The sequence below is a fragment of the Ursus maritimus genome, unplaced genomic scaffold (assembly GCF_017311325.1).
Source record: "Ursus maritimus isolate PB19 unplaced genomic scaffold, ASM1731132v1 scaffold_33, whole genome shotgun sequence".
NCBI classification, from domain to species: Eukaryota; Metazoa; Chordata; class Mammalia; order Carnivora; family Ursidae; genus Ursus; species Ursus maritimus.
In genome coordinates, this window is record NW_024425897.1 from 4,153,817 (window position 1) to 4,179,824 (window position 26,008).

General features: G+C 37.9%; 1 protein-coding gene across 1 annotated transcript in view; it reads right to left on the reverse strand.

Moving 5' to 3' along the window:
- The window catches only part of RNMT (RNA guanine-7 methyltransferase), a 40,935-nt gene that overhangs the window by 10,765 nt on the left and 4,162 nt on the right, over positions 1-26,008 (reverse strand). The window contains exons 3-8 of the mRNA XM_008709986.2: positions 25,771-25,906; positions 21,879-22,004; positions 19,273-19,388; positions 18,116-18,297; positions 17,428-17,592; positions 13,858-13,975 (exon numbers count right to left, since the gene is read on the reverse strand). Coding sequence (XP_008708208.1) covers positions 13,858-13,975; positions 17,428-17,592; positions 18,116-18,297; positions 19,273-19,388; positions 21,879-22,004; positions 25,771-25,906 — 843 coding nt within the window. The remainder of the gene's footprint in view (positions 1-13,857; positions 13,976-17,427; positions 17,593-18,115; positions 18,298-19,272; positions 19,389-21,878; positions 22,005-25,770; positions 25,907-26,008) is intronic.

The following is a 26,008-nucleotide window of genomic DNA, read 5'->3' on the forward strand; positions in this document are numbered from 1 at the left end:
TTAAGCATCTGCCTTCGGCTCAGGGCGTGATCCCGGCATTATGGGATCGAGCCCCACATCAGGCTCTTCTGCTGTGAGCCTGCTTCTTCCTCTCCCACTCCCCCTGCTTGTGTTCCCTCTCTCGCTGGCTGTCTCTATCTCTGTCAAATAAATAAATAAAATCTTTAAAAAAAAAAAAGAATAAAGGAACTGGCTAGCACCATTTCCCTTTGTGACTCCTCAGCATAAACACCAGTCACTGATGGAGAATTTAAAGCAATGATCATAAGGACACTCACTTGACTTGAGAAAAGAATGGAGAGCATCAGTGAGACCATTAACACAGATAAGGAATAACAAAGAGATAAAGGGCTTAAAAAAACGAAATGAGAAGCATGCTTGATAGAATGAACAGCAGGCTGAAAGAAGCAGAGGAACACATTAATGACCCAGAAGACAGTAATGGAAAATAATCAAGCTGAACAAAAGAGAGGGAAAAAAAATACGTAAAACAAGAATAAACTTAGGGAAACAGTGACCCCATCAAACGTAATAACAATCATATTATAGGAGTCCCGGAAGGAGAGGAAAATGGGTCAGATAATTTATTTCAAGACATTAACAGATGAAAACTTCCCTACTCTGGGGAAGGAAGCAGATATGCAGATCCAGGAGGCACAGAGAACCCCCATCAAAATCAACAAAAGCAGATCGACACCAAGACATGCTTAATTAAATTTGCAAAATACGGTAATAAAGAAAAAATATTAAAAGCAGCAAGAAAAAAGAAGTCATTAACTTATAAGGGAAAACCCAGAAGGCTAGCAGGAGATTCTTCAATAGAAACTTTGCAAGCCAGAAGGGAGTGGAACGACATACTAAAAGTACAGAACGGGAAAAGTACAGAACGGGCAGCTAAGAATAATCTATCCAGCAAGGCTATCATTAAGAATAGAAGGAGAGATTAGAGTTTCCCAGACAAAAAGCTAAAGGAGTCCGTGACCACTAAACCAGACCTACAAGAAATATTAAAGGGGACTCTGAGTGGAAAGGGAAGATGAAAATGACAGTATGAAAGTAGGAAACACCAAAGCAGTAAAAATGAATGTTTCTGTAAAAACTCAGTCAATGAATTCATAAAATAAAAGGATATGAAACAGGACAGAATATACCTAAAACTTGGGGAGGAGAGGAGTAAAGAATGGGTTAAAACGTAAACAACCATCAAATTAATATAGCCTGCTGTATGCAGATGTTATATACACACCAAATAGTAACCACAAATCAAAAACCACTAATATGCAAGGAATAAAGAGAAAGAAATCCAAATATATCATTAAAGAAAACCAGCAAACCATGAAAGAAAGAGAAGAAAGGATCAGGGAAAATCTCCAGAAACAACCACAAAACAAGGAATAAAACGGCAATAAATACATATCTATCAATAACTACTTTGAATGGAAATGGACTAAAGATTCCAATCAAAAGACATAGGGTGATGAAATGAAAAAAAACCAGACTCATCTATATGCCACATACAAGAAATTCATTTTAGACCTAAGAACACCTACAGACTGACAGTGAGGGAATGGAGGGGAACCTGGGTGGCATTGTCTGTTGAGCGTCTGACTCTTGGTTTCGGCTCAGGTCATGATCCCAGGGTCCTGGGATCAAGACCCACATCAGGCTCCACACTCAGCATGGAACCTGCTTGGGATTCTCTCCCACTGCCCCTCCTGGCCACCCATCCTATCTCTCTGTCTTTCTCTCTGTAAAATAAATGAACAGATATTAAAAAAAAAAAAAACAAAAAAAAGTGAGGGGATGGAGAAACATTTATCATGCAAATGGGTATCTTATCAGGAAACAATGGCTTGGGGATGAGGAAAAAGATGGCAGAGAAGTAGGGGACTCTATTTTAACCGGTCCCCTGAATTTGGCTGGATAGCTTCCAAACCATTCTGAACACCCATGAAATCTGCCTGAGATGTAAAAATATATATCTCGATCTCTACAAACAGAATATCTCTGACGGTCTCGAGGTATGAAGCTGGGAGTCGTAGATTCTGAGATTCTGTGCACAGGTATCAGAAAATAAACAGAAGGGGGAGGACCACCATATGCTGGCAAAGGGAAGGTGATATAACACCAGAGCACAAAAGCATCCCATGCTGGGGACAGGGCATAGACTCGCAGACCGGTAGCAGCAGGGAAAAGACTTTAGTCACTTCGGCTCTGACTCTCGGAAGAGACAGGGAAACCAACCAGGGAAAGCCGCCAGAGACCAAAAGCCCCCCAAAAATGGTTTTCACTGACCAGCCCGGCCCACCCAACAAAGGGCAGGGCAACTCTGCCCAAACAGGGTTGCCTGAATAACATGTGGCAGTCCCCTCCCCCAGAAGACAGGCTGGAAGAACAAGAGGCTGACAACCATAAGGTCCCTATAAAACAGGTGCATCTTATTTGGGTCACGGTTAATACTTTGGACTCTGTACATTCCCTCAACCACCCCTCAACAGAATGACTAAGAGAAGGAACTCCCAACAAAGGAAAGAAACAGAGACTGTGGCCTCTGCCACAAACCTAATGGATATGGATATAAACACGATGTCAGATATTTCTGACTTCAGAGTAACAACTATCAAGGTGATATCTTGGCTTGAGAAAAATATCAGCGACCATATAGAATCTCTAAGGTCAGAAATGAGATCTAATCAGGCCGAACTTATAAATGCTATCAATGAAATGCAGTCCAAAAGGATACTCTGAATGCCAGGGTGAACAAGGAAGAACAACAAATTAGTGAGCTAGAAGATAAGATGATAGAAAAGAAGGAACCCAAGGAGGCATGGGAAAAAACAGATTAAACCCCAAGGGATTAGACTGAGAGAGATAAATGACGCAATGAAACGTTCCAATGTCAGAATTATTGGGATCCTTGAGGAGGTGGAGACAGAGAGAGGTCTCGAAGATATATCTGAGCAAATCGTAGCTGAGAACTTCCCTCATCTGGGGAAGGAAACAAGCATGCACGTCCAAGAGGCAGAGAGGAACCTCCCAAGATCAATGAGAACAGACAGATGCCCTGACACATAATAGTATAATTCGCAAATCTTAGATCCAAGGAAACAATCCTGAAAGTGGCGAGGGGGATGAGATTTCTTACATACAGAGGGAGGAACATCAGAATAACGTCAGACCTGTCCACAGAGACCTGGCAAGACATATTCAGGGTATCAAACGAGAAGAACATGCAGCCAAGGATACTTTATCCAGCAAGGCTGTCACTCAGAATGCATGGAGAGACAAGAGGCTTCCAAGAACGGCAGAAACTGAAAGAATATGTGACCTCGTATCAGACAATTTCGATTTTAAGGTAAAGACTGTAGGAAGAGATACAGAAGAACACTATATCATTCTTAAAGGGTCTACCCAAAAAGAAGACCTAACAATTGTAAATATCTACGCCTCCAACATGGGAGCAGCCAATTACATAAGCCAACTGTAAACCAAAATAAACATATTGGTAATAATAATACTTTTAACAGCAGGAGACCTCAACACTCCACTCTCAGAAACAAACAGATCATCTAAGAAGAAAATCAACAAAAAAATAAGTGTTTTGAATGACACACTGGACAAGATGGACCTCATAGATACATACAGAACATTCCACCCTAGGGGCGCCTGGGTGGCACAGCGGTTAAGCGTCTGCCTTCGGCTCAGGGCGTGATCCCGGCGTTATGGGATCGAGCCCCACATCAGGCTCCCCCACTATGAGCCTGCTTCTTCCTCTCCCACTCCCCCTGCTTGTGTTCCCTCTCTTGCTGGCTGTCTCTATCTCTGTCAAATAATAAAATAAAAAATCTTTAAAAAAAAAAAAGAACATTCCACCCTAAAACAACAGAATACTCATTCCTCTCGAATGCACGTGGAACTTTCTCCAGAATAGACCACAAAATGGATCACAAATCAGGTCTCAACTAATACCAAAAGACTGAGATTATTCCCTGCATATTCTCAGACCACAATGCTTTGAACTCAGACCATCCTGCTTAAGAATGTTTGGGTCAACCAGGAAACTGAAGAACTTAAACAATTCATGAAAACCAATGAAAATGAAAATACATCGGTCCAAAACCTATGGGATACTATAAAGGCAGTCCTAAGGGGGAAGCCTCACTCAAAAAAAAAGAAAAAAGAAAAATCCCAAATACAAAAGGTAACTTTACACCGTAAAGAACTGGAGAAAGGACAATAAATAAAGCCTAAGCCAAGCAAAAGAGAAATAATGAAGATTTGAGCAGAAATCAATGAAACAGAAACCAGAAATACAGTAGAGTAGATCAACGAAACTAGAAGCTGGTTCTTTGAAAGAACTAATAAGATCGATAAACCACTGGCCAGACTTATCCAAAAGCAAACAGAAAGGACCTGAATTAATAAAATTATGAATGAAAGGGGAGAGATCACAACTAACACCAAGGAAATAGAAACAATCATTAGAAATTGTTTTCAACAACTATATGCCAGTAAATTAAGCCCCCTGGAAGAAATGGATGCCTTCCTCGAAATCTATAAACAACCAAGACTAGAAGAGGAAGAAACTGAAAATCTGAATAGACCAATAACCAGTAATGAAATTGAAGCAGTGATCAAAATTTCCCAAAAAACATGAGTCCATTCCCAGGGGAATTCTACCAAACATTCAAAGAAATAATACCTGTTCTCCTGAAGCTGTTTCAAAAAATAAAAATGGAAGGAAAACTTCCAAACTCATTCTATGAGGCCAGCATTCCCTTGATCCCAAAACCAGGCAAAGACCCCATCAAAAAGGAGAATTACAGACCAATATCCCTGATGAATATGGATGCCAAAATTCTCAACAAGATCCTAGCCAATTCATTCTTTTTTTAACTGGGGAAAGGAAAGATGGTGGAGTAGCGGACCCTATTTCAACTGGTCCCCTGAATCGAGCTGGTTATCTACCAGAACATTCTGAACACCCACTAAATCAGCCTGAGATGTAAGAAGATATATCTGGATCCCTACACACAGAACATCTCTGGGGGTTGGTCTCGAGGTCTGAAGTGGGGAACCGAGAGTCTGAGGGCAGATATCGGAAGATAAATGGAAGGGGGAGAGAGCCTCCATGAACATGCACCAGGAAGGCAAAAATCTCCCGCGCTGGGGACAGGGCACAGACACGCAGACTGGTAGCAGTGGGGAAAGGTCTTTAGGTCACCACACTACACTGAAACCTGTAGCTCGGGAGCGTGTGCGCAAACCAGGAGCGGCTGGTGGATTAGAAGCAAGAAGGGCAGAGAAATGCCCGGCCCTGGGAGCGAGGACTGGGAGAGCGGCTGTGGGGTTCACAAACCAGGACGCTTCGGGTTTTTAGCAGCACAGACAGAAATGCAGTCAGTGTGGCCTAGAGAGCTCAGTGAAGAGTAGACTGCGATCTCTCTGTTCTGAGACAGAAGTCTGGATACGGTCACTTCGGCTCTGACTCTCAGAAGAGACACAGAAAGCCACCAGAGAACAAAAGCCCCCCAAAAATGGTTCTCAATGAACCCATCCCCCTCCACTGGGGGTAGGGCAACTCTGCCCAAACAGGGTTGCCGGAGTATCAGTGTGGCAGGACCCTCCCCCAGAAGGCAGGCTGGAAGAACAAGAAGCCCACATCCCTAAGGTCCCTATAAAACAGGTCCATCTTGCTTGGGTCCTAGTCAATAATTTGGACTCTGTACATTCCAGCAACCACACCCCATCAGAATGACAAAGAGAAGGAACACCCAACAAAGGAAAGAAACAGAGACTGTAGCCTCTGCCACAGAACTAATGGATATGGATATAACCAAGGTGTCAGAAATGGACGTCAGAGTAACAATTATCAAGATGATATCTAGGCTTGAGGAAAATACTAACGAAAATATAGAATCTCTAAGGGCTGAAATGAGATCTAATCTGGCAGACCTTAAAAAGGCTATGAATGAAATGCGATCTAAACTGGATGCTCTGACTACCAGGGTAAATGAGGCAGAAGACAACTTAGTGAGTTTGAGGATAAGAAGATAGAAAAGAAGGAAAACGAGGTGTCATAGGAAAAACGAATCCAATTTAAGAAACTAAGCTGAGGGAAATTAGTGACTTGACGAAACATTCCAATATCAGAATTATTGGGATCCCTGAGGGGGTGGAGAAAGAGAGAGCTCTCGAAGATATATCTGAGCAAATCGTAGCTGTGAACTTCCCTAATTTGGGGAAGGAAACAAGCATTCATGTCCATGAGGCAGAGAGACCCGTCCCAAGATCAGTGAGAACACACCCAGGCCCTCACGACCTATAATAGTACAATTTGCAAATCTTAGATCCAAGGAAACAATCTTGAAAGCGGCGAGGGGGAAGAGATTTCTTACGTACAGACGGAGGAACATCAGAAGAATGTCAGACCTGTCCATAGAGACCTTGCAAGCCAGAAATGGCTGGCAAGACCTATTCAGAGTACTAAATAAGAAGAACATGCAGCCAAGGATACCGTATCCAGCATGGCTGTCATTCAGAATACATGGAAACCAATGAGAATGAAAACACATTGGTCCAAAACCTATGGGATACTGCAAAGGCAGTCTTAAGGGGGAAATACATAGCCATCCAAGCCTCACTCAGAAGAATAGAAAAATCTAAAATAGAGACCTATACTCACACCTTAAACAACTGGAGGTGGAACAAAGGAACGGGCCTAAGCCACAAATGAAAAGAGAAGTAATTAAGAATTAGAAACCAGAAATACAATAGAGCAGATCAACGAACTAGAAGCTGGTTCCTTGAAAGAATAAGACTGATAAACCACTGACCAGACTTATCCAAAAGAAAAGAGAAAGGACCCAAATTAATAAAATTATGAATGAAAGGGGAGAGACCACGACTAACACCAAGGAAATAGAAACAATCATTAGAAATTATTATCAACAACTATATGCCAATAAATTAAACAACCTGGAAGAAACAGATGCCTTCCTGGAAACCTATAAACTACCAAGAAAGAGAAAGGAAGACACTGACAACCTAAATAGGCCAATATCCCGTAACGAACTTGAAGTGGTGATCAAAAACCTCCCAAAAAACAAGAGTCCAGGGCCTGATGGAGTTCTTGGGAAATTCTACCAAACATTCAAAGAAGAAATAATACCTATTCTCCTGAAGCTGTTTCAAAAAATAGAAACAGAAGGAAAATTTCCAAACTCATTCTATGAGGCCAGCATTCCCTTGATCCCAAAACGAGGCAAAGACCTCATCAAAAAGGAGAATTACAGACCAGTATCCCTGATGAATATGGACGCCAAAATTCTCAACCTGATCCTAGCTAATAGGATCCAACAGTACATTAAAAGGATCATCCATCACAAGCAAGTGGGATTCATCCCTGGGATGCAAGGGTGGTTCAACATTCTCAAACCAGTGTGATAGAACACATTAATAAGAGAAGAGACAAGAATCATATGGTCCTCTCGATTGATGCAGAAAAAGCATTAGACAAAATACAGCATCCTTTCCTGATTAAAACACTTCAGAGTGTAGGGACAGAGGGTACATTCCTCAATTTCATAAAAACCATCTATGAAAAGCCCACAGTGAATATCATTCTCAGTGTGGAAAAGCTGATAGCCCTTCCCTTAGGATCAGGAGCATGACAAGGATGCCCACTCTCGCCATTATTGTTCAACATAGTACTAGAAGTCCTTGCAACAGCAATCAGACAACAAAAAGGGATAAAAGGTATTCAAATTGGCAAAGAAGTCGTCAAACTCTCTCTCTTCGCAGATGACGCAATACTTTATGTGGAAACCCAAGAGAATCCATCCCCAAATTACTAGAACTCATACAACAATTCAGTAACGTGGCAGGATACAAAATCAATGCACAGAAATCAGTTGCATTTCTATACAGGAACAATGAGAAAGAAATTAGGGAATCGATTCCACTTACAATAGCAACAAAAACCATAAGATATCTCGGAATAAACTTAACCAGAGAGGTAAAGGATCTATACTCTAGAAACTATAGATCACTCTTGAAAGACATTGAAGAAGACACAAAAAGATGGAAAAACATTCTATGCTGATGGATTGGAAGAATAAACATAGTTAAAATGTCTATGTTACCCAGCGCAATCTACACTTTCAATGCCATCCCGATCAAAATATCAATAACAGTTTTCAAAGTGCTTGAACAAACAATCCTAAAATTTGTGTGGAACTAGAAAAGACTCCGAATCACCAAGGAAATGTTGAAAAAGAGAAACAAAGCTGGGGGCATCACAATGCCAGATTTCAAGCTATGCTACAAAGTTGCGATCATCAAGACAGCATGGTACTGGCAGAAAAACAGACACATAGACCAATGCGACAGAATACAGACTCTAGAAATGGACCCTCAACTCTATGGTCAACTAATCTTTGACAAAGCAGGAAAAAAATATCCAATGGAAAAAAGACAGTCTCTTCAATAAATGGTGCTGGGAAAACTGGACAGCTACATACAGAAGAACGAAACTCGACCATTCTCTTACACCATACACAAAGATAAACTCTACATGGATGAAAGACCTCGATGTGAGACAGGAATCCACCCAAATACTAGAGGAGAATATAGGCAGTAACTTTAACATAAGGCACAGCAACTTCTTTCAGGACATGTCTCTAAATGCAAGGGGAACTAAAGCACAAATGAACTTTTGGGACTTCACCAAGATAAAAAGCTTCTGCACAGCAAAGGAAACAGTCTACAAAACAAAGAGGCAACCCACAGAACAGGAGAAGATATTTGCAAATAACATTTCCGATAAAGGGCTGGTATCCAAGATCTATAAAGAACTTCTCAAACTCAACATCCAAAAAATAAATAATCAAATAAAAAAAATGGGAGAAGACATGAACATACATTTCTCCAAAGAAGACATACAAATGGTTAACAGACACATGAAAAAATGTTCAACATCATTAGCCAACAGGGAAATTCAAGTCAAACCACATTGAGATACCACCTTACATCAGTTAGAATGGCAAAAATTAACAAGGGAGGAAACAACAAATGTTGGAGAGGATGTGGACAAAGGGGAATCCCCTTTCACTGTTGGTGAGAATATAAGTTGGTACAGCCACTTTGGAAAACAGTATGGAGGTTCCTCAAAAAGTTAAAAATAGAGCTATCCTATGACCCAGCAATTGCACTACTGGGTATTTACCTCAAAGATATAGATGTAGTGAAAAGAAGGGCCATATGCACCTCAATGTTCATTGCAGCAATATCCACAATAGTCAAACTGTGGAAGGAGCCAAGATGCCCTTCAACAGATGAATGGATAAGGCAGATGTGGTCCATATATACAATGGAATATTACTCAGCCATCAGAAAGGATGAATTCCCACCACTTGCATGGACATGGATGGAACTGGAGAGGATTATGCTAAGTGAAGTTAAGTCAAACAGAGAAAGACAATTACCATATGGTTTCACTCATACGTGGAATATAAGGAATAGCATGGAGGACATTAAGAAAATGAAGGGGGTAGAAATCAGAGGGGGAGATGAACTAAGAGAGACTTTGGACTCCTGGAAAGAAACTGAGGGTTTCAGAGGGAAGGGAGTGGAGGAATGAGTTAGCACAGTGATGGGTAATAAGAAGGGCATGTATTGCCCAGAGCACAGAGTGTTGTGTGCAAACAATGAATCATGGAGCACTACCATCAGGAACTAATGAAGTACTGTATGGTGACTATCATAATATAATAAAAAAAATTTTTTTAAATAAATTACGCACACACAAAAAGAAAAAAAGAATGAAACAATGGCTCTGAATAACACAGCAGACCAGATGGATTTAACATATATTCAGAATATTCTATCCTAAAACAGAAGAATACACATTCTTTTAGAGTATACATGGAACATTCTCCATGACCACACATTAGGCCACAAAACAAGCCTCCACAAATTCAAGAAGATCAAAGTCATACCATGCATCTTTTCTGACCAAAGTGCTATGAAACCTGAAGTTAACCAAAAGAAAAATCCAGGAAGACCACAAATACTGGGAAGTTAAGTAACATGCTAATAAACAATGAATGGGTCAACAACTGGGAAATAAAAGAAGAAATTAAAAAGTACATGGAAACAAATGAAAATGAACACACAATGGTCCAAAACGTTTGGGATGCAGCAAAAGCAATACTAAAAGGGAAGCTTATAACAATACAGGCCTACATCAAGAAGCAAGAAAAATCTCAAATAAACAACCTAACCTTGTACCTAAAGGACACAGAGAAAGAACAATAAACGAAACCTAAAATCGGAAGAAGGAAGGAAATAATAAAGATCAGAGCAGAAATAAATGATGTAGAAACTAAGAAAATAACTGAACAAAAAGCAATGAAACTAGGATCTGGTTCTTTGAAAAAAATCAAGAAAATTGATAAACCTCTAGCCAGACTCATCAAGGAAGAAAAAGGACCCAAATAAACAGAATCATAAATGAGGAAGGCAAAATTACAACAAACACCATAGAAATACAAACAATTATAAGAGAACATTATAAAAAACTATATGCCAACAAATTGGACAACTCAAAAGAAATGGATAAATTCCTAGAAACATATAACCTACCAAAACCGAAAAAGGAAGAAAAAGGAACTTTGAACAGACTGATAACCTGCAAAGAAACTGCATCAGTAATCAAAAAACTCCCAACAAACAGAAGTCCAGGACAGATGGCTTCCGTGCAAATTCTATTAAACATTTAAAGAAGAGTTAATACCTATTCTTCTCAAACTATTCCAAAAAACAGAAAAGGAAGGAAAACTTCCAAGTTCATTCTACGATGCCAGCATTGCCCTGATACCAAAACCTGATAAAGACACCACACACACACACACACACACACACACGCACAAACACACAGAACTACAGGCCAATATCTCTGATGAACATAGATGCAAAAATCCTCAACAAAATACTAGCAAACTGAGTTAAACAGTACATTTAAAAAAAATCATTCACCATGATCAAGTAGGATTTATTCCTGAGCTGTAAGGATGGTTCAGTATTCATGAATTAGTTGTGATACATTACATCAATAAGGAAAAGGATAAGAACCATATGATCATTTCAATAGATGCAGAAAACACTTCTGAAAAAATACAACATCCACTCATGCTATAAACCCTCAAGAAGGTATGTTTAGAGGGAATCTACCTCAACAGAATAAAGGTCATATATGAAAACCCAAACCCACATCATCCTTAATGGGGAAAAACTGAAAGCCCTTCCGCTAAAGAGGTCAGGAACAAGACAAGGATGTCCACTCTCACCATTTTTATTCAGCATAGTACTATAAATCCTAGCCACAGCAATCAGACAACAAAAAGAAATAAAAGGCATCCAAATCACTAAAGAAGTAAAACAAGAAACAGACTTTTAGTTATAGAAAACAAACGGATGGTTACCAGAGGGGAGAGGTGGGTGGGCGGGACGGGTGAAAAATGGATGGGGATTAAGGAGCGCACTTGTCCTGATGAGCACTCTGTGATTAAAATGAAAACTTAAGAAAAAAAAAACACAGATGAAAAACTTGAGTCAACAGAGAACCCTGTGAGTTCAAGAAGATAAGGAAAATAATCCAGCCTTCAAATTATGGGCAGTCTTCCTATTTCTCTCTCTCTCTCTCTCTCTCTCACACACACACACACACACACACAAAATGCTTTGTTTTTAAGGCTATGTTGGCCAAATGTTTATTCAAATTACTTCAAGCACTACTCTTTTTTTAAAAGATTTTATTTATTTATTTGACAGAGAAAGAGACAGCCAGGGAGAGAGGGAACACAAGCAGGGGGAGTGGGAGAGGAAGAGGCAGGCTCCCCGCGGAGCAGGGAGCCTGATGCGGGGCTGGATCCCAGAACACTGAGATCATGTCCTGGCCCAAGGCAGACGCGAAACGACTAAGCCACCCAGGCGCCCCTTCAAGCACTATTTTTAATCCATTTCAAGTAGCATCCCCTTATACTGTGAAGTGTACTGGTTTGTAATACATGTTAAATCAAAACAGAACGAATTACATAGAATACTTAATATTTTTAACAACCATCTACTCTACAAAGGTTATATATTCTTTGTAATTCCTTTGTCTTTTTATAACAAACCAGCTAACAAGGAATCACTTTAAACCTAGATCTTCCTGATGAATTTTTTTTTTTAAAGATTTTATTTATTTATTTGACAGAGATAGAGACAGCCAGCGAGAGAGGGAACACAAGCAGGGGGAGTGGGAGAGGAAGAAGCAGGCTCATAGCGGAGGAGCCTCATGTGGGGCTCGATCCCATAATGCCGGGATCACGCCCTGAGCCGAAGGCAGACGCTCAACCGCTGTGCCACCCAGGCGCCCCCTTCCTGATGATTTTTTAAGAAAATGATCCAGAAATGTCTACTTTGCTATCTTCTCTTTCCTCTTTCTTTACATGTATCCCACAATAAGCTCAGATATTAGAAATTTAGCAGTTTGCTGTGTAAGTACATTTTTTGTACATGCAAAAAGCACCACCAAGAATGACAACCTACAGGCATGTGTGTGTGGTGATTTGTACACACACACTTTTTCTAGTTTCTTCTTTTCCCTCAAAATAAAAAGAAGCTTCTCCTGCTAAAAGAAAGCAAATACAAATATTCTTAATTCTAAAATACAGAAATTACAACCAATAAAGAATGTAACATTTTAGTGGTTTAGTGGTTTCAAAAGATAATTTAGGATTTAAAAAGGACCCTTTCACTCCAATAGGGAAAGTTGTATGGATGCTATAGCAGGAGACTTTTGTTTAAAAACCACCTATAAAAACTAAAAAAAATATGAAGGTTAATAGCTTTGTGACAAGGATAGAAGTCATGTATCCTTTCTGGGCCTCAGACTGCCCATTTTAAAATATGGAAGGTGACCGCTTTGCCTACTTTGTGGGGTACTGGCAAGATAAATAAGAGTATGATTAAAGTACTTTAAAAAACATTCTAAGTTGAATGCACTCTCTAAAGAAGTTTAATGATCATCTGATTAATATGATCCTGTTGATCAAGCATAAAAATGTTCACTGACGATTTTAGACCAAATTAAATATTGATAAGGAAAACTAACTAGTCAATGGCTACACGAGTCAAAACTTGTGTAGAAGCTGCCATTGCTGCAATTAGGAAAAGAAGGAAGGAGTCCAGAAGCAGGTCCCAGCAACAATATAGTCTAAAAACCCAGAATCTTGCTAGATAGTCAGCAAAGAACAAAATTAGGCATCGTATGAGCTCATCTTAGACCCTGGTCAGGAAGGTTTTAAATTACTAATGTAACGAAAGGGCAATATTGTGAAGAAGTAGAGCAATAATGCACCCCAGGGGACATTTGGTATGTCTGGAGTCATTTTTGGCTGTCACAACTGGGGGCAGGGGTGCTACTAAAATCTAGTGCATAGATGCCAGAGATGTTGTTGAACACCCTAGCGTGAACAGAACAGCCCCTCACAACCAAGAAATTATCTGGTCCCAAATGCCAACAGTCCTGAGGTTAAAAAATCCTATTTAAAAGCAGTACTGTCTAGAAAACAGAATTTGATGATAGCATCACTCACTCACTCACTCATTCATTCATGTATTTCCTGAGTACCCACCAAGGAAAGTTCCTGTAATGAACTCTATCCTAGGTGCTGAAGAGTCTAGAGTGGTTCAAAATAATCTGTGTGATTTATATAAATACTGAGCATCTATATGGCCTTAAAAGGAATCTCAGACAGTCAAACAAGTTTACCAAGACCTGGAATATTTATACCTTTTCTAAATACCTACCTCCAGGGCCTGCATTCGTTTTAACAGCATTTTATTTTCGTTGTTCTTAATCTTTTCTTCATAGAATTCCAGAAATGTTTTTTTGTAGACTAGTTTCATATTGTACTTCTTCGCCATTCTGTCCAAAACAGATTACTTAATGAAAACGTTTTCAAAATATTTGTAATTCCTCCACAGTTTACTTTGATACAATAGTGACAATTTCTGGGCACCAAAAAAGCTAGCATCATAAATTCACAGTAGGATGATACAAACTGAATGAAGAGTAACATACCAATAATTACACCTATAAGATAACATGCATCCTAAATCTCAATGGGTCACAGGAAATTCTATCACTGTAACAAATAGGTCAGGAAGTAAAATGAAAGGCTACGAGATGGGGATGAATAGCTGTAAGGAACACTTTTCTATTAATTCCATTTTATTTAACTTGATCCCTCACAGTGGCATTAAAAACAGCTGCCATTCCTTCTTAAAATATTCTCTCTCAGCTCTTGGATTCTCTGGCAAGATACACTATTAATCTTTATAACACATCTTGGGCTGCTTCTTCACAGTTTGTTTTACAAATTTCTTTTACCCAACTTCTAAATTTTAATATTCTGAAGAGTCTGGCCCAGAGCATTACTCACTTTCCCTTCCCTGACTTCATAAAGCATGCCAACAACTATCTGTAGCTCAGCTCTCTCTTGTCACACTCATTTATTCCACCGGTTCCTAGAAATCTCCACCAGGATGTCACAGGTACCCTCTAACTTTCCAAATCCAAAGCTGAACCCCATTAGACTGTTCAACCAATGTTTGCTATCTCAGTAAATCTAATGATTCATGCTAGAAACCTGAGAGTTCTCCATGCCACCATCCTCTTTCCAATGCTCCACACACCACTACATCCCATTTACCTATAAAATGTTCTTCAAATAGTTCTTCTTACACTTCATTGGCCGCCAACTTGCTTTATTGATTTATTTATTTATTTATTTTTAAAGATTTTATTTATTTGACAGAGAGAGAGACAGCCAGCGAGAGAGGGAACACAAGCAGGGGGAGTGGGAGAGGAAGAAGCAGGCTCCCAGCGGAGAAGCCTGACGTGGGGCTCGATCCCAGAACACCGGGATCACGCACTGAGCCGAAGGCAGATGCTTAACGACTGCGCCACCCAGGCGCCCCACCATCTTGCTTTAACTACCACCACCACTCAGCTATAATACTTCGCTTGTTTCCCTGCTTCCACTCTTACTCTCCCTCAAGGAATTTTCCAACTGCAGCCAGAATGAGCTTTCAAAAAAATACATACATGTCACTTCGCTCATTTATGCCTTTCACTGGCTTTCCAGCACACTTAATAGAACACAATTCAGAAGCATTTTGCATTGCCTCTAATACACTCATCTATAAAGGAATGGTTCCTTGGGGTACCTAGCAGGCACAGTCCATACAACCATACAGCACGTGACTCTTGATCTCAGGGTGTTGAGTTCAAGCCCCACACTGGGCATAGAGCTTACTTAAAAAAAAAACAATAATAATAATGCTGCCTCATCTTGAGCCACTTGGGCCCTGATTCCTTACAAGCCACACAAGGGTTTTCCTTCAGCTCGTTCACATACATTGTCCCTTCTACTCTTCAACCGGCAAACTTCTTTCCATCCTTTAGATGTTGACTTAAACATCACTTCTTCACAGGTGGATTATTTAAATACTCAATTACATTAGGTCTCCCTGTTATACTCTGGTTTTTTTTCTACTGCGTTTTCCAAAGTTTATGGTATCTATACCTGCTGACAACATAAGGGGTCTGGGGAGGATCTCAGGTAGCAGGTAAAGCAGGAGATGAAGGGAAAATAACTTTGGAAGGGTTGATGAGAAGGTTTATGAGGTGATATTAAGGCAAGGACAATGAAAAAGAATATCTATGAGAGCCACTGGGCTATGTATGTAAGAGGCATAGGTAAGGCAGTGCTCCCCATAATCTGAATTAGCCCTTCTTGGAAAGACAACATGAGTAAAGTTAAGAGTCTCTTCTATTCTAGGCAGTTCATTTTCTACCATAAGTCTCCAAAATAAGCCTTCAGAAATAAAATCAAGTTTTACACCTGTGAAATATCACAATTACAAAGAACTAAGACTCAATCTGACCAATTTGAATAGGTTTGCCATATAAAAGCTAATTATATTTTGGTTCAGTTTCTTAATAAAACTGCAAAAGGGCATCTCAAAATCCCATGCATTTTCAGATCCTGTCTCACTGAATGTATAACTGTTTTAGTAAATAATTTTTTAAACATTTAGATATTATAGTGATGACTTGACTTTACATGTGCATCGCCATTAAGCAAATTAAGTATAAAAGATAGCTAGTGCTTCCTAGCTTTTAAAAAAACTTTCATTACGGGGCACCTGAGTGGCTCAGCTGGTTAAATGCCCAACTCTTGATTTTGGCTCAGGTCATGATCTCAGGGTCCGCGCTCAGCAGGGAATCTGCTTGAGATTCTCTCTCTCACTCTGCCCTCCCCCTGCCCCCGCCCCTCACACTCTTGCATTCTCCCTCTCAAATAAATAAATCTTTAAAAAAAAACAAACTTTCATTATATCCTTTATCTTTTTAGGCCTACTCAAATTACCAACTTCGTTAACCAAAAACACCAAGCCCACATACTAAACATATGTAATGACATACTAAAAACATTTAATTTCTCCTTTTACAAAGGTGAAGAGCAGAAACATTTCCTAAGTTTACTAATGTTAAGGGGGAAAAATGATTTAAATTTTTAAATTTTATAGTTTATCAAATAAAATTTTTATATATTATAGAATTCTAAAAGTCTTTTATCTATAATTTTATAAGCTGACTGTGGCACAATTCAAATAGTCACCAGCTCAAAATAAATAGCAAATAAAGCTCTTCTCTTTCCTCAGTTAATAAAAGACTTCTGTTTTAAAAGCAGGAAATCAAGTTTGGTCAACTGTGACATGGCCTTATGTTTAAATTGACTCCTCCATTTTCCTTCTCAGGGAAACCCCAAGACCCAGGGATCTCATAAAGCCTTGAAGCTTTATCTGATGAAGCCTGGTACCCCAACTTTCCCTGTCTTTGTACAGGACACCGAGAACCAGGTGCATGAGTGAATACATTTTTGAATCAGGATTTAAGGTTCAAAGCTATAGTGAAACGTAAAACAACTTTTAATACCTATTCTCATCAAAGGAGGAGCTTTGCTTTATGAAGACTCATTTTATATTACCAAAGTTACTAATAGTTTTTTAAAAAAAATATTTCACTATTTGCAAAGTCAGGTATTTTCTGTCACAAGATGAAGGCAACAGACTCCCTTTCTTACCTACAGGATATAGTTACAATGATGAAAGAAAACTAAATATTAAGCAAGGCTATGGGAGGCTATGGCATAAACCAGAATTTGAGGTTAGTCTTTTTTTTTCCTTTTTACAAGGCTATACTTTTTCTTTGGGTTCCATTTAAAATAAGGAATGAACAGAAATACTTTTTTTTTTCTTTCTTTCTCTTAAGGCAAGAAGAGAAGAGTAACAGATTAATGACATTCTTACTCATTTAGCAATGGAAAATAGACCAAGAATTCAGGGACATCCACAACACCTTCCAAGTTGAAGTCATATTTGCAGCCAAATAAAGGGTAATCTCCTTTCTTCTGAAACTTCACAGTATAGATCTCATTCCCAAATGATTCTGTTTCTGAAGCTTCAAGGCGTCTTCTATTAAACGTTATCCCCAAACCAAAATAAAAAGATTAAAGTTATTAGCTCAGACTTACTCTGATCAGATTATGCATGTGAAAAAACTAGAGGATGCAATTTTGAAAAGATACCTGATCAGCTTTTTAACTGGATTTGAGCTACTTTTAAGAAGCAAGACATTAACAGATCATTAACAATCTCACTAATGAAATTAGGCTGGAAATTAGGCTTCACTATCATGACTACTGGCTAAGTCTCTGAGTATCTGATCTAGAGTTTGTGTACCACTATAACCTCTGGCTGGATACTTCGTCAGTCTCCAATTTACCCATAAAGATGTTTTAAAGATACATTTGTAAATCTATCTTTTGACCTTAAATGCTGAGTATCTACATCTACTCAAATACATTATCAAAGTACTCAGCCTTTATAAGATTAACATGGCAGGTTTTATAAACTTTATTTCTGATAAACATTTGCTACTTCAAAATAAGCTTAATTCTGAGTATTTTATAAACCACAATATATTAAAAGCACTTACATCAGTTCAAAGCTATTGGGAGTGGTTCCAATAAAATAGCCTCCAGGGCTCAGTGTCTCACAAGCATTTCTGAGCATCATGTCAGCCTGCTCATAGGATTCAAATGAATAATGACAGACAAACTGACAACTGCAGATGTCAAAGCACATTTCTGGGTCACGAAACTTGTTAATCAAAAGTTCCTGAAACAAAATTAAAAACTAAAATGGGTCAAGATTTTGCAGTTAACTACAATATGAAAACTTTTTACTAAGTTAATGTCTAGAATTAGGGTCCTTAAAATAAAAGTAGACATGCCCTCCCAACCACCAACCTTTCTCTCATTATGTATAATGAGGTCCACAATGAAATGATCTTTTCCTTCTGGTTCAATAGAATTTGATTCCCATTTTCACAGTAATTTAAAAACTAAGGATGAAATCATGTTTCAAAATCTATCAACCAAATATGACATTTAAAAAAGCTGATGCTTTTATTTGGCTTTACTTCAAAGCTAAAATAAAAGGACGTTGAACAATAACCTTGATTTAAAAAAAAAAAACCCACAAAGCTGGCCTTTGGGACACTTTAAAAGTGCAGAAGTGTTTTTAAAGGTTTCCAACATTCTAGCAGTACACTACCACTTTACCTTTTCACTTTCACAACTGCAAACAAAATGTGTAGGATTAAAGATATCCATAATAGTTTAATGAGCTGATGAGTCAGACAAAGCATTAGAGTTTAAGGTGAAATTTTCACTATTCAAGTGCCTCTGTAGTTCTTCAACTTCATAGTTGTTAAGAAATTCAGAAACAAGTGCAAAGTGCAAAACATCAAACTCTGATATGTTGGGAAACTACCCCAATGAATTACAAGGTAAACAAAATGTAAGTTCAGTTCTATTTTAAAATACTGGAAAATAAATCTTGTCTGAACAGAAAAGCAACAAATAAATGATTCCTAAAGTTCAAATTATTAAAAGCAAAAAATTCCCAGAAGTGGGTCATTTAAGGAAATTTATCATTAACAGAATTTCTAGATGACACTGAAAACGCATGTCCTGAGATTTTTAGTGTTTCAAAGTACATTTTAAAAGAACTAACTGCTTTTTAAAACACATCATTCACCTGAACTAAAAATATTAAACTTAAATTGACAAACTGAAAAAAATTCTGTACCTTTGAACAATCAGCAGTTACAAATTCTGCACTGAAAATATATTCATTATCACGACAACGATTTTTCATGTCCTCATATCGCTGCTGACACTGTTTAACAGAAACATCAGCAATATCTGGAAGGGGGACAGGCATTAGTAACTGGCAACAAAGACCCACAGAGAGAAAATATAAATGCACAGATGGCTCAAATCTGGACATTAATCCTAACTGATAAACTTCAGCATGAAATCTATCCTTAGTAAAAGCAAAAAGGTTCTATTTCCTTCAAAACAGAAAGTATCTGTTTCAATGCAAACGCCTTATTATTTTTCAAAAGGATTAAAAGCTTTCTCAATAAGTACTGATAACAGAAAAGTTCTATCATGATTTTTAAATGCTTATTCTAAGTTAAAAGCAGAAAGTTTAGACTCCAATTTGAATTATAAAACTTTAACTATATGCCCAACTTTGAAAAAATATCAAGGCCCAGCTTTGAAAATATCGTTTATTTTTTCTTAATAAAAAGTTATTTGCTTTTTCCTGTGTTGAGATTTGCAATGATGGTGCAAAAGCAATGGAAAGTAAAGCTGGCACCTTATCATGAATACAAGGTAGCCGTGCACCAAACGATACAGGTAATACCTGGTATCTTCTTCACTTCTATAAGCACGGGGAAAAAAAACCCCATTTCGTTTCAAATGTTACTGATAAAGCAGTAAAATTTGATTTTATTAAATCTTGGCTCTTTTTCAATATTCTGTGTAATGAAATGGAAAGTAACAGAACATCTGTGCTACCTAACAGTCTAAACAGGACTGGTGTGACTATATTCTGAGCTGTACTAGCCACTTTTTTCACAGACAAGTGTTTTCACTTGAAAGAACCATTGACAGACAAACTGGTTATTCAGACTTTATAATTTGGCAGACATTTTCTTGAAAATGAACAATGTGAGCCTCTCACTTCAAGAAAAATAAAAGAACAGTATTTGTTACCAATGATAAAACTTGAGATTTCAAGTGATAATTACAAATTTGAAACACTTCATCTACCACCATGGGCTGGGCATCTTCCCAATAAAAATTTTTCTGACTGCTGGTAACATTAAAAAAATTTGATTTCTTGATGTCAACATTTAGAAGATCTGTATAATTTTAGTGAACATTATTTTCCAAATATTACAAAATCTTGCAGGGCAAAAGATCCATTCAAAGCACAAGACAGACCAATGGATTTCAATATAACAGAATACAAAAATTTCACTGACACAAATTCTGATGCCACACTCTAACTTCCTTTAAGGATAACTACCACCTGCTGAGTTTGGATACAGTATGAAAGACGAATACGCTCCATTATCTGAAAAGGCTGTGAAAATAGCCCTTCATTTTACAACTACGCATCAAACCACACATCTCAACAGTGAAGGCAGAAACAGGCGTGAAAACTCCTACTATTCTAGACTCTAAAGGTATTTGGAAAAATATTTTTACGGTGCCAGTCTTCTCACTAAACTTTATTTTTTATGGGGCGCCTAGATGGCTCAGTTGTTAAGCATCTGCCTTCGGCTCAGGGCGTGATCCCGGGGTCCTGGGATCGAGCCCCGCATCAGGCTCCTCCGCTGGGAGCCTGCTTCCTTCTCTCCCACTCCCTCTGCCTGTGTTCCCTCTCTCGCTGGCTCTCTTTCTGTCAAATAAATAAATAAAATCTTAAAAAAAAAAAAAACTTTATTTTTTAATGAATAAAAATATTTAAATTCTCAATTTTAATTTCTATAATCAAGAGCTATAACCACATACACAATAGCTTTCTGTGGCCCGCCATCCTAAAAATAAGGGTATATAGTGTTCATAAAACCAAAAAATTTGAGAAGTGCTAATTTAGGTAACTTTACAGGTGGTGCTATGCACTTCATCTCACTGGAAGAACATGACATCTGCTTGTCCCACTTTAGCGTTAAGGCTGACCAGTGGGTTCAGGTGCTTGATTCATTCAGTTATTACATTCCTATCAACCTTTCTCACCTACTAGCTTTAGCAACTTTTTATGGTTGTTGTGTAGATCTGTTGTTTCATCAAGGGTGGAAAATTGTGATTTTCATCATTCCTACTGCACTTATTCATTCTGATTTTTTAATAGAGTGGAATCTCCCTTTTTAACCATTTGGTCACCTTAAAATACAGTTCACATAGGGTAAGGAAGATACCCCAACCCTTAATGTATGAATTTCAGAATGATGAGTAAGTTTCCTAGCAACCTCCAAGGGTGAACAATGAATTTTTTTCCTTTATTTGATGTGTTTCAATCCACTGAAATCACTATTCTTTTTGATGATCAAACTGTCCTATCTTTGGCCAGTCGAAGTTTCAAGTTTATGCTTTAGACATGACTCTAACTTTGATTACTTCCCTCCTTTTAGGGAGGACAAGTTATCCCAGGCTCATTAACTATATTACGTAACACCATCAGTAAAGTCTCAAAACTCATTTAAAAAAACACCCATCTCACACACAGCCCCAGCTATCTTCTTATATTTTAGTGTCATGTGATACTGAGATTCTGTTTATCTTCCAGTTACCTGATTGATCACAAATTATTCTTGCCCATGCCATTATTTATCTTACCTGTACAAACTAGCTTGTTAATTCTTCCCTTTTTCCACTTGAGCAAATCTCCACCTTTACCACATCCCAGGTCCAAAACAGTGATATCACGTTTTTTTTTCTGTCGTACCTTTTCTAAAAATTCCCCTAAGAGAGAAATGTCATAATAAATTATCATTTCTCCATTTTTACTACGGCATAAACTGTTATGCCCAATAACCTACTAACACCTGCTTGATGCTTACTATAAACTATTACATGTTCATTTATGTAATTAATTCATAAGTTTTGGTGAACATTTCAAAATATGACTAAGAGTTAGTTAACCTGACCCTCTAGCATTACAGATTAGAGAGTATGTGTCTGGTATTTTAGAAAGTTCAGACAGGTTTTTGCAGGTTACTTTTAGAATTTGACTCAACACTGAAGAGCAGACATTTTAAATTCTAATTAATACAAGAAGATTCAACACTTGTTCATAAGAAAAAAAAATTACTCATCATTTTTGTAGTTTTCTCTTTCTAAAAGCTAAACCTTTAGCTTATAATATCCCTAACTAAATCAAAATTATTATAGGATCATAAGAGTGCTTGACTTTTATAAAAGATGTCAGGCTCACCACCAAAATCAATACAAGAACTAGTCCAAAAACTATACATCCCTCTTAATTTTACTGTGACCAAAATTCTTAAACACTCTAAAATAAAAACTGGAATCTTCCATCCCAAGCTACCAAATCACATTAATAACCAACAAATAGTATCATTAGGACCCCATACATCAATAGACAAATGGTTCAAATATCAGTTAAAGGCATATCAGTATTCTTAGACAACTGAAGTATTCAGCAATTCTAAAACCTGACACAATACTGAATCGCAGATCTACTCTTGTCTTTATCACTCTGAGTTTAACACTTCCTATTTCATGTGTGTATTATTTTGACTACTAAAATATTCACAGGGAGCCTGGGCGGCTCAGTCAGTTAAGACTCTGCCTTTGGCTCAGGTCATGATCTTAGGGTCCTGGGATTGGGCCCCGTGTTGAGCTCCCTGCTTGGCAGGAGGTCTCTTTCTCCCTCTCCCCCTACCCTTCACCCCCTCCAATGCTCTCTCTCTTAAAATAAATAAAAATCTAAAAAAAAAAAAAAATTCTGTTATGAGTATTTCTGCCTTTCACTGCCCATAGGATCTTAAAGTAATTTCAACAGAAGCCTAAGTGTTCTATATTTAACTTTCTGCTATGAATCTTAAAAAAAATAGCATAACCGGGGTGCCCGAGTGGCTCAGTTGGTTAAGCGGTCAACTCTTTTTTTTTTTTTTTTAAAGATTTTATTTATTTATTTGACAGAGATAGAGACAGCCAGCGAGAGAGGGAACACAAGCAGGGGGAGTGGGAGAGGAAGAAGCAGGCTCATAGCGGAGGAGCCTGATGTGGGGCTCGATCCCATAACACCAGGATCACGCCCTGAGCGGAAGGCAGACGCTTAACCGCTGTGCCACCCAGGCGCCCCACTAAGCGGCCAACTCTTGATCTCAGCTCAGGTCATAATCTAGGGTCCTCAAACTGAGTCCCACATCAGTCTCCACGCACAGTGGGGAATCTGTTTGAGGCTTCTCTCTCCCTCTCCCTCTGCCCCTCCCCTCACCCATGCAAGCGCACACACACTCTCTAAATCTTTTTTAAAAACAGCATAACAAATAATATGAAATGAGTAAAAAACTATTGTGAAATTTCTTTATTTCCATACAGTAAGACTAGTAAGAGGGAAAATCATCATGAAACATTATTCAAAGATATCTTTATCACATTCAAGAATAGTACTCAAGTAGTAACTAAACTGTAACTACCAACAAGAAAGAGAAAATGAATGACAAAGAATGGGCACTGAGAAGAGAAAGGGGAAAAAAGCCAGAGAGGGAGGCTGGCACAGACCACACCAATTACACAGGACCAGAAAGACAGGTGCAGACAGCAAAGCACCCATTCAGAGAGTTTCTGGAACAGCTGAAGGAGGAAAGAATAGCACAAATATGTGGAGAGAAAAATTTTTTGCTAAGTCTGACTTCAGACTTTTTAAAAATGACCTCTCTCCCTGATTATAAAAATAATATAACTAATGATATGAAAAATATAGTTAAACTTAAAACATTTATTCAATGAATAAACACATGAATAAATGACACATCAGAAAAAATACCCTAGAAGTTATCTATATTACTGAGAATGATGAGGAAAAGAAAAAATGAAAAGAAATTAGGACTAGGGTCCATAGATTACCTTAAAAATATAGATTAAAAATGCCATAATACTAACCTTAAAAATAAAAGGGGAAGGGTTGATAAGCTAACATTCAATTACCCTAGCTGAAAACTAGCAGAGACAAAAAAATCATATTTCTGTAATAAAACATGAAATTAAAAACAAAGTGAGATAGAAAATATTAATATGTGTTTGAAATAATGAGCCTAGTTCCTACTCCCAATACTATTCAGAATGAATAATGTATCTTTAAATATCAGTCAATTATTGGGGCGCCTGGGTGGTTCAGTCAATTAAGCATCCCACTCAATTTCGGCTCAGGTCATGGTCTCAGGGTTGTGGGATCGACCCTGTATCAGGTTCTGCACTCAGCGGGGAGTCTGCTTGAGATGCTCTCTCCCTCTCCCTCTCCCCCTCCCATTTGTGCTCTTTCTCTCACTCTTGCTCTAAAATAAATAAATAAATCTTAAAAAAAAAAAAAAGTAAATTATTGGGGCGCCTGGCTGGCTCAGTTTGTAAAGCATGTGACTCTTCATTTTGGGATTTTAAGTTTGAGCCCCATGTTGGGTGAAGAGATTACTTTAAAAAACCTTTAAAATAAATAAGTAAAATAAAAATTAGTAAATTATCATCAAAACTAGTAGAAAGTACCCATAATTAGCACTTTATTCTTTCTAGTGTAATCACGAAAGTATTTACACTTTTCCTGAGGCTGGCTTTTTGAAAAACCACCCAAAATCTTAATGTGAAAAACTTCAAAACCCACTGGCTTTTAAAAATTCTCTAAACTCAGGATGCCTGGGTGGCTCAGTCATTGTCTGCCTTCAGCTCAGGTCATGATCCCAGAGTCCTGGGATCAAGTCCCACATCAGGGTCCATGCTCAGCAGGGAGCCTGCTTTTCCCTCTGCCTGCCGCTCCCCCTGCTTGTGTTCTTTCTCTCTCTCTCTCTGACAAATAAATAAATAAAATCTAAAAAAAAAAAATCTCTAAACTCACATAAGGAATCCAACTACTTAATATACTAGATATACAGAGCAATAAATGTATTCTGAGTTTTATTTCCACCACCATATTTCCTCCCATTTTAATTTTAAAGATGAGTTTCCATAAATAAAATGCTGGCTCCAAAAAGCTGAATGTCTTCATCAAGCCTCAAATTAAACTTTATTTCTCCCTAGACACTTTACAAGAAAAACAATTTCAACTGAAAATCACCACATATGACCTTCTGACTCATTAAACGCCTAGAGATGAAAAATCATGACACTGCCCATTTTCTTGACTTAACAAAAGCTGAATACTTAATCCAACATTATGTCACTGTTCCAAAACTATTAGAGTAAACAGAGTAATTATTAAGTATAAAAGGTGCACCCTGCCTTTGAAAGCCTAATTAACTTATGAACTTAGTATCAATTACATTCTCATAAATATCTTATGTAGTCCAAAAGTAAATATAAAAAGAATTATCTTGAAGGTCTAGTTTTAATTTTTGCTACAGTTTTATGAAGTCAAGACTTGATAATTAAATGAATAGGAATTAAAGACTTAATAGTTTAGCATATGAATAATCATTTGGGAAAAAAAAAAAAGAAACATAAGCTGAAATAAAAAACTCCAAACTAGAAATCAAAAATCAATCAATCATACCAATGAGGACGCTTTTCATCCAATTATTAAAGTTTCTTAGGTAAAAAATACGACTTTGGCTACGCTTCTCCAAACCAACTTCCTGCAGTTCATTATAGTGGGCAGCCACTGCTGAACTGTGTCCCTCTTCTAAGTTCTGAAAAGAAGAGAATGGAACAAAATTAAGGATCAGAACATGGCAAAAATAAACCTAAAAGAGCATCTGACCTATATAAGGATACAATACTAATGAAATTGA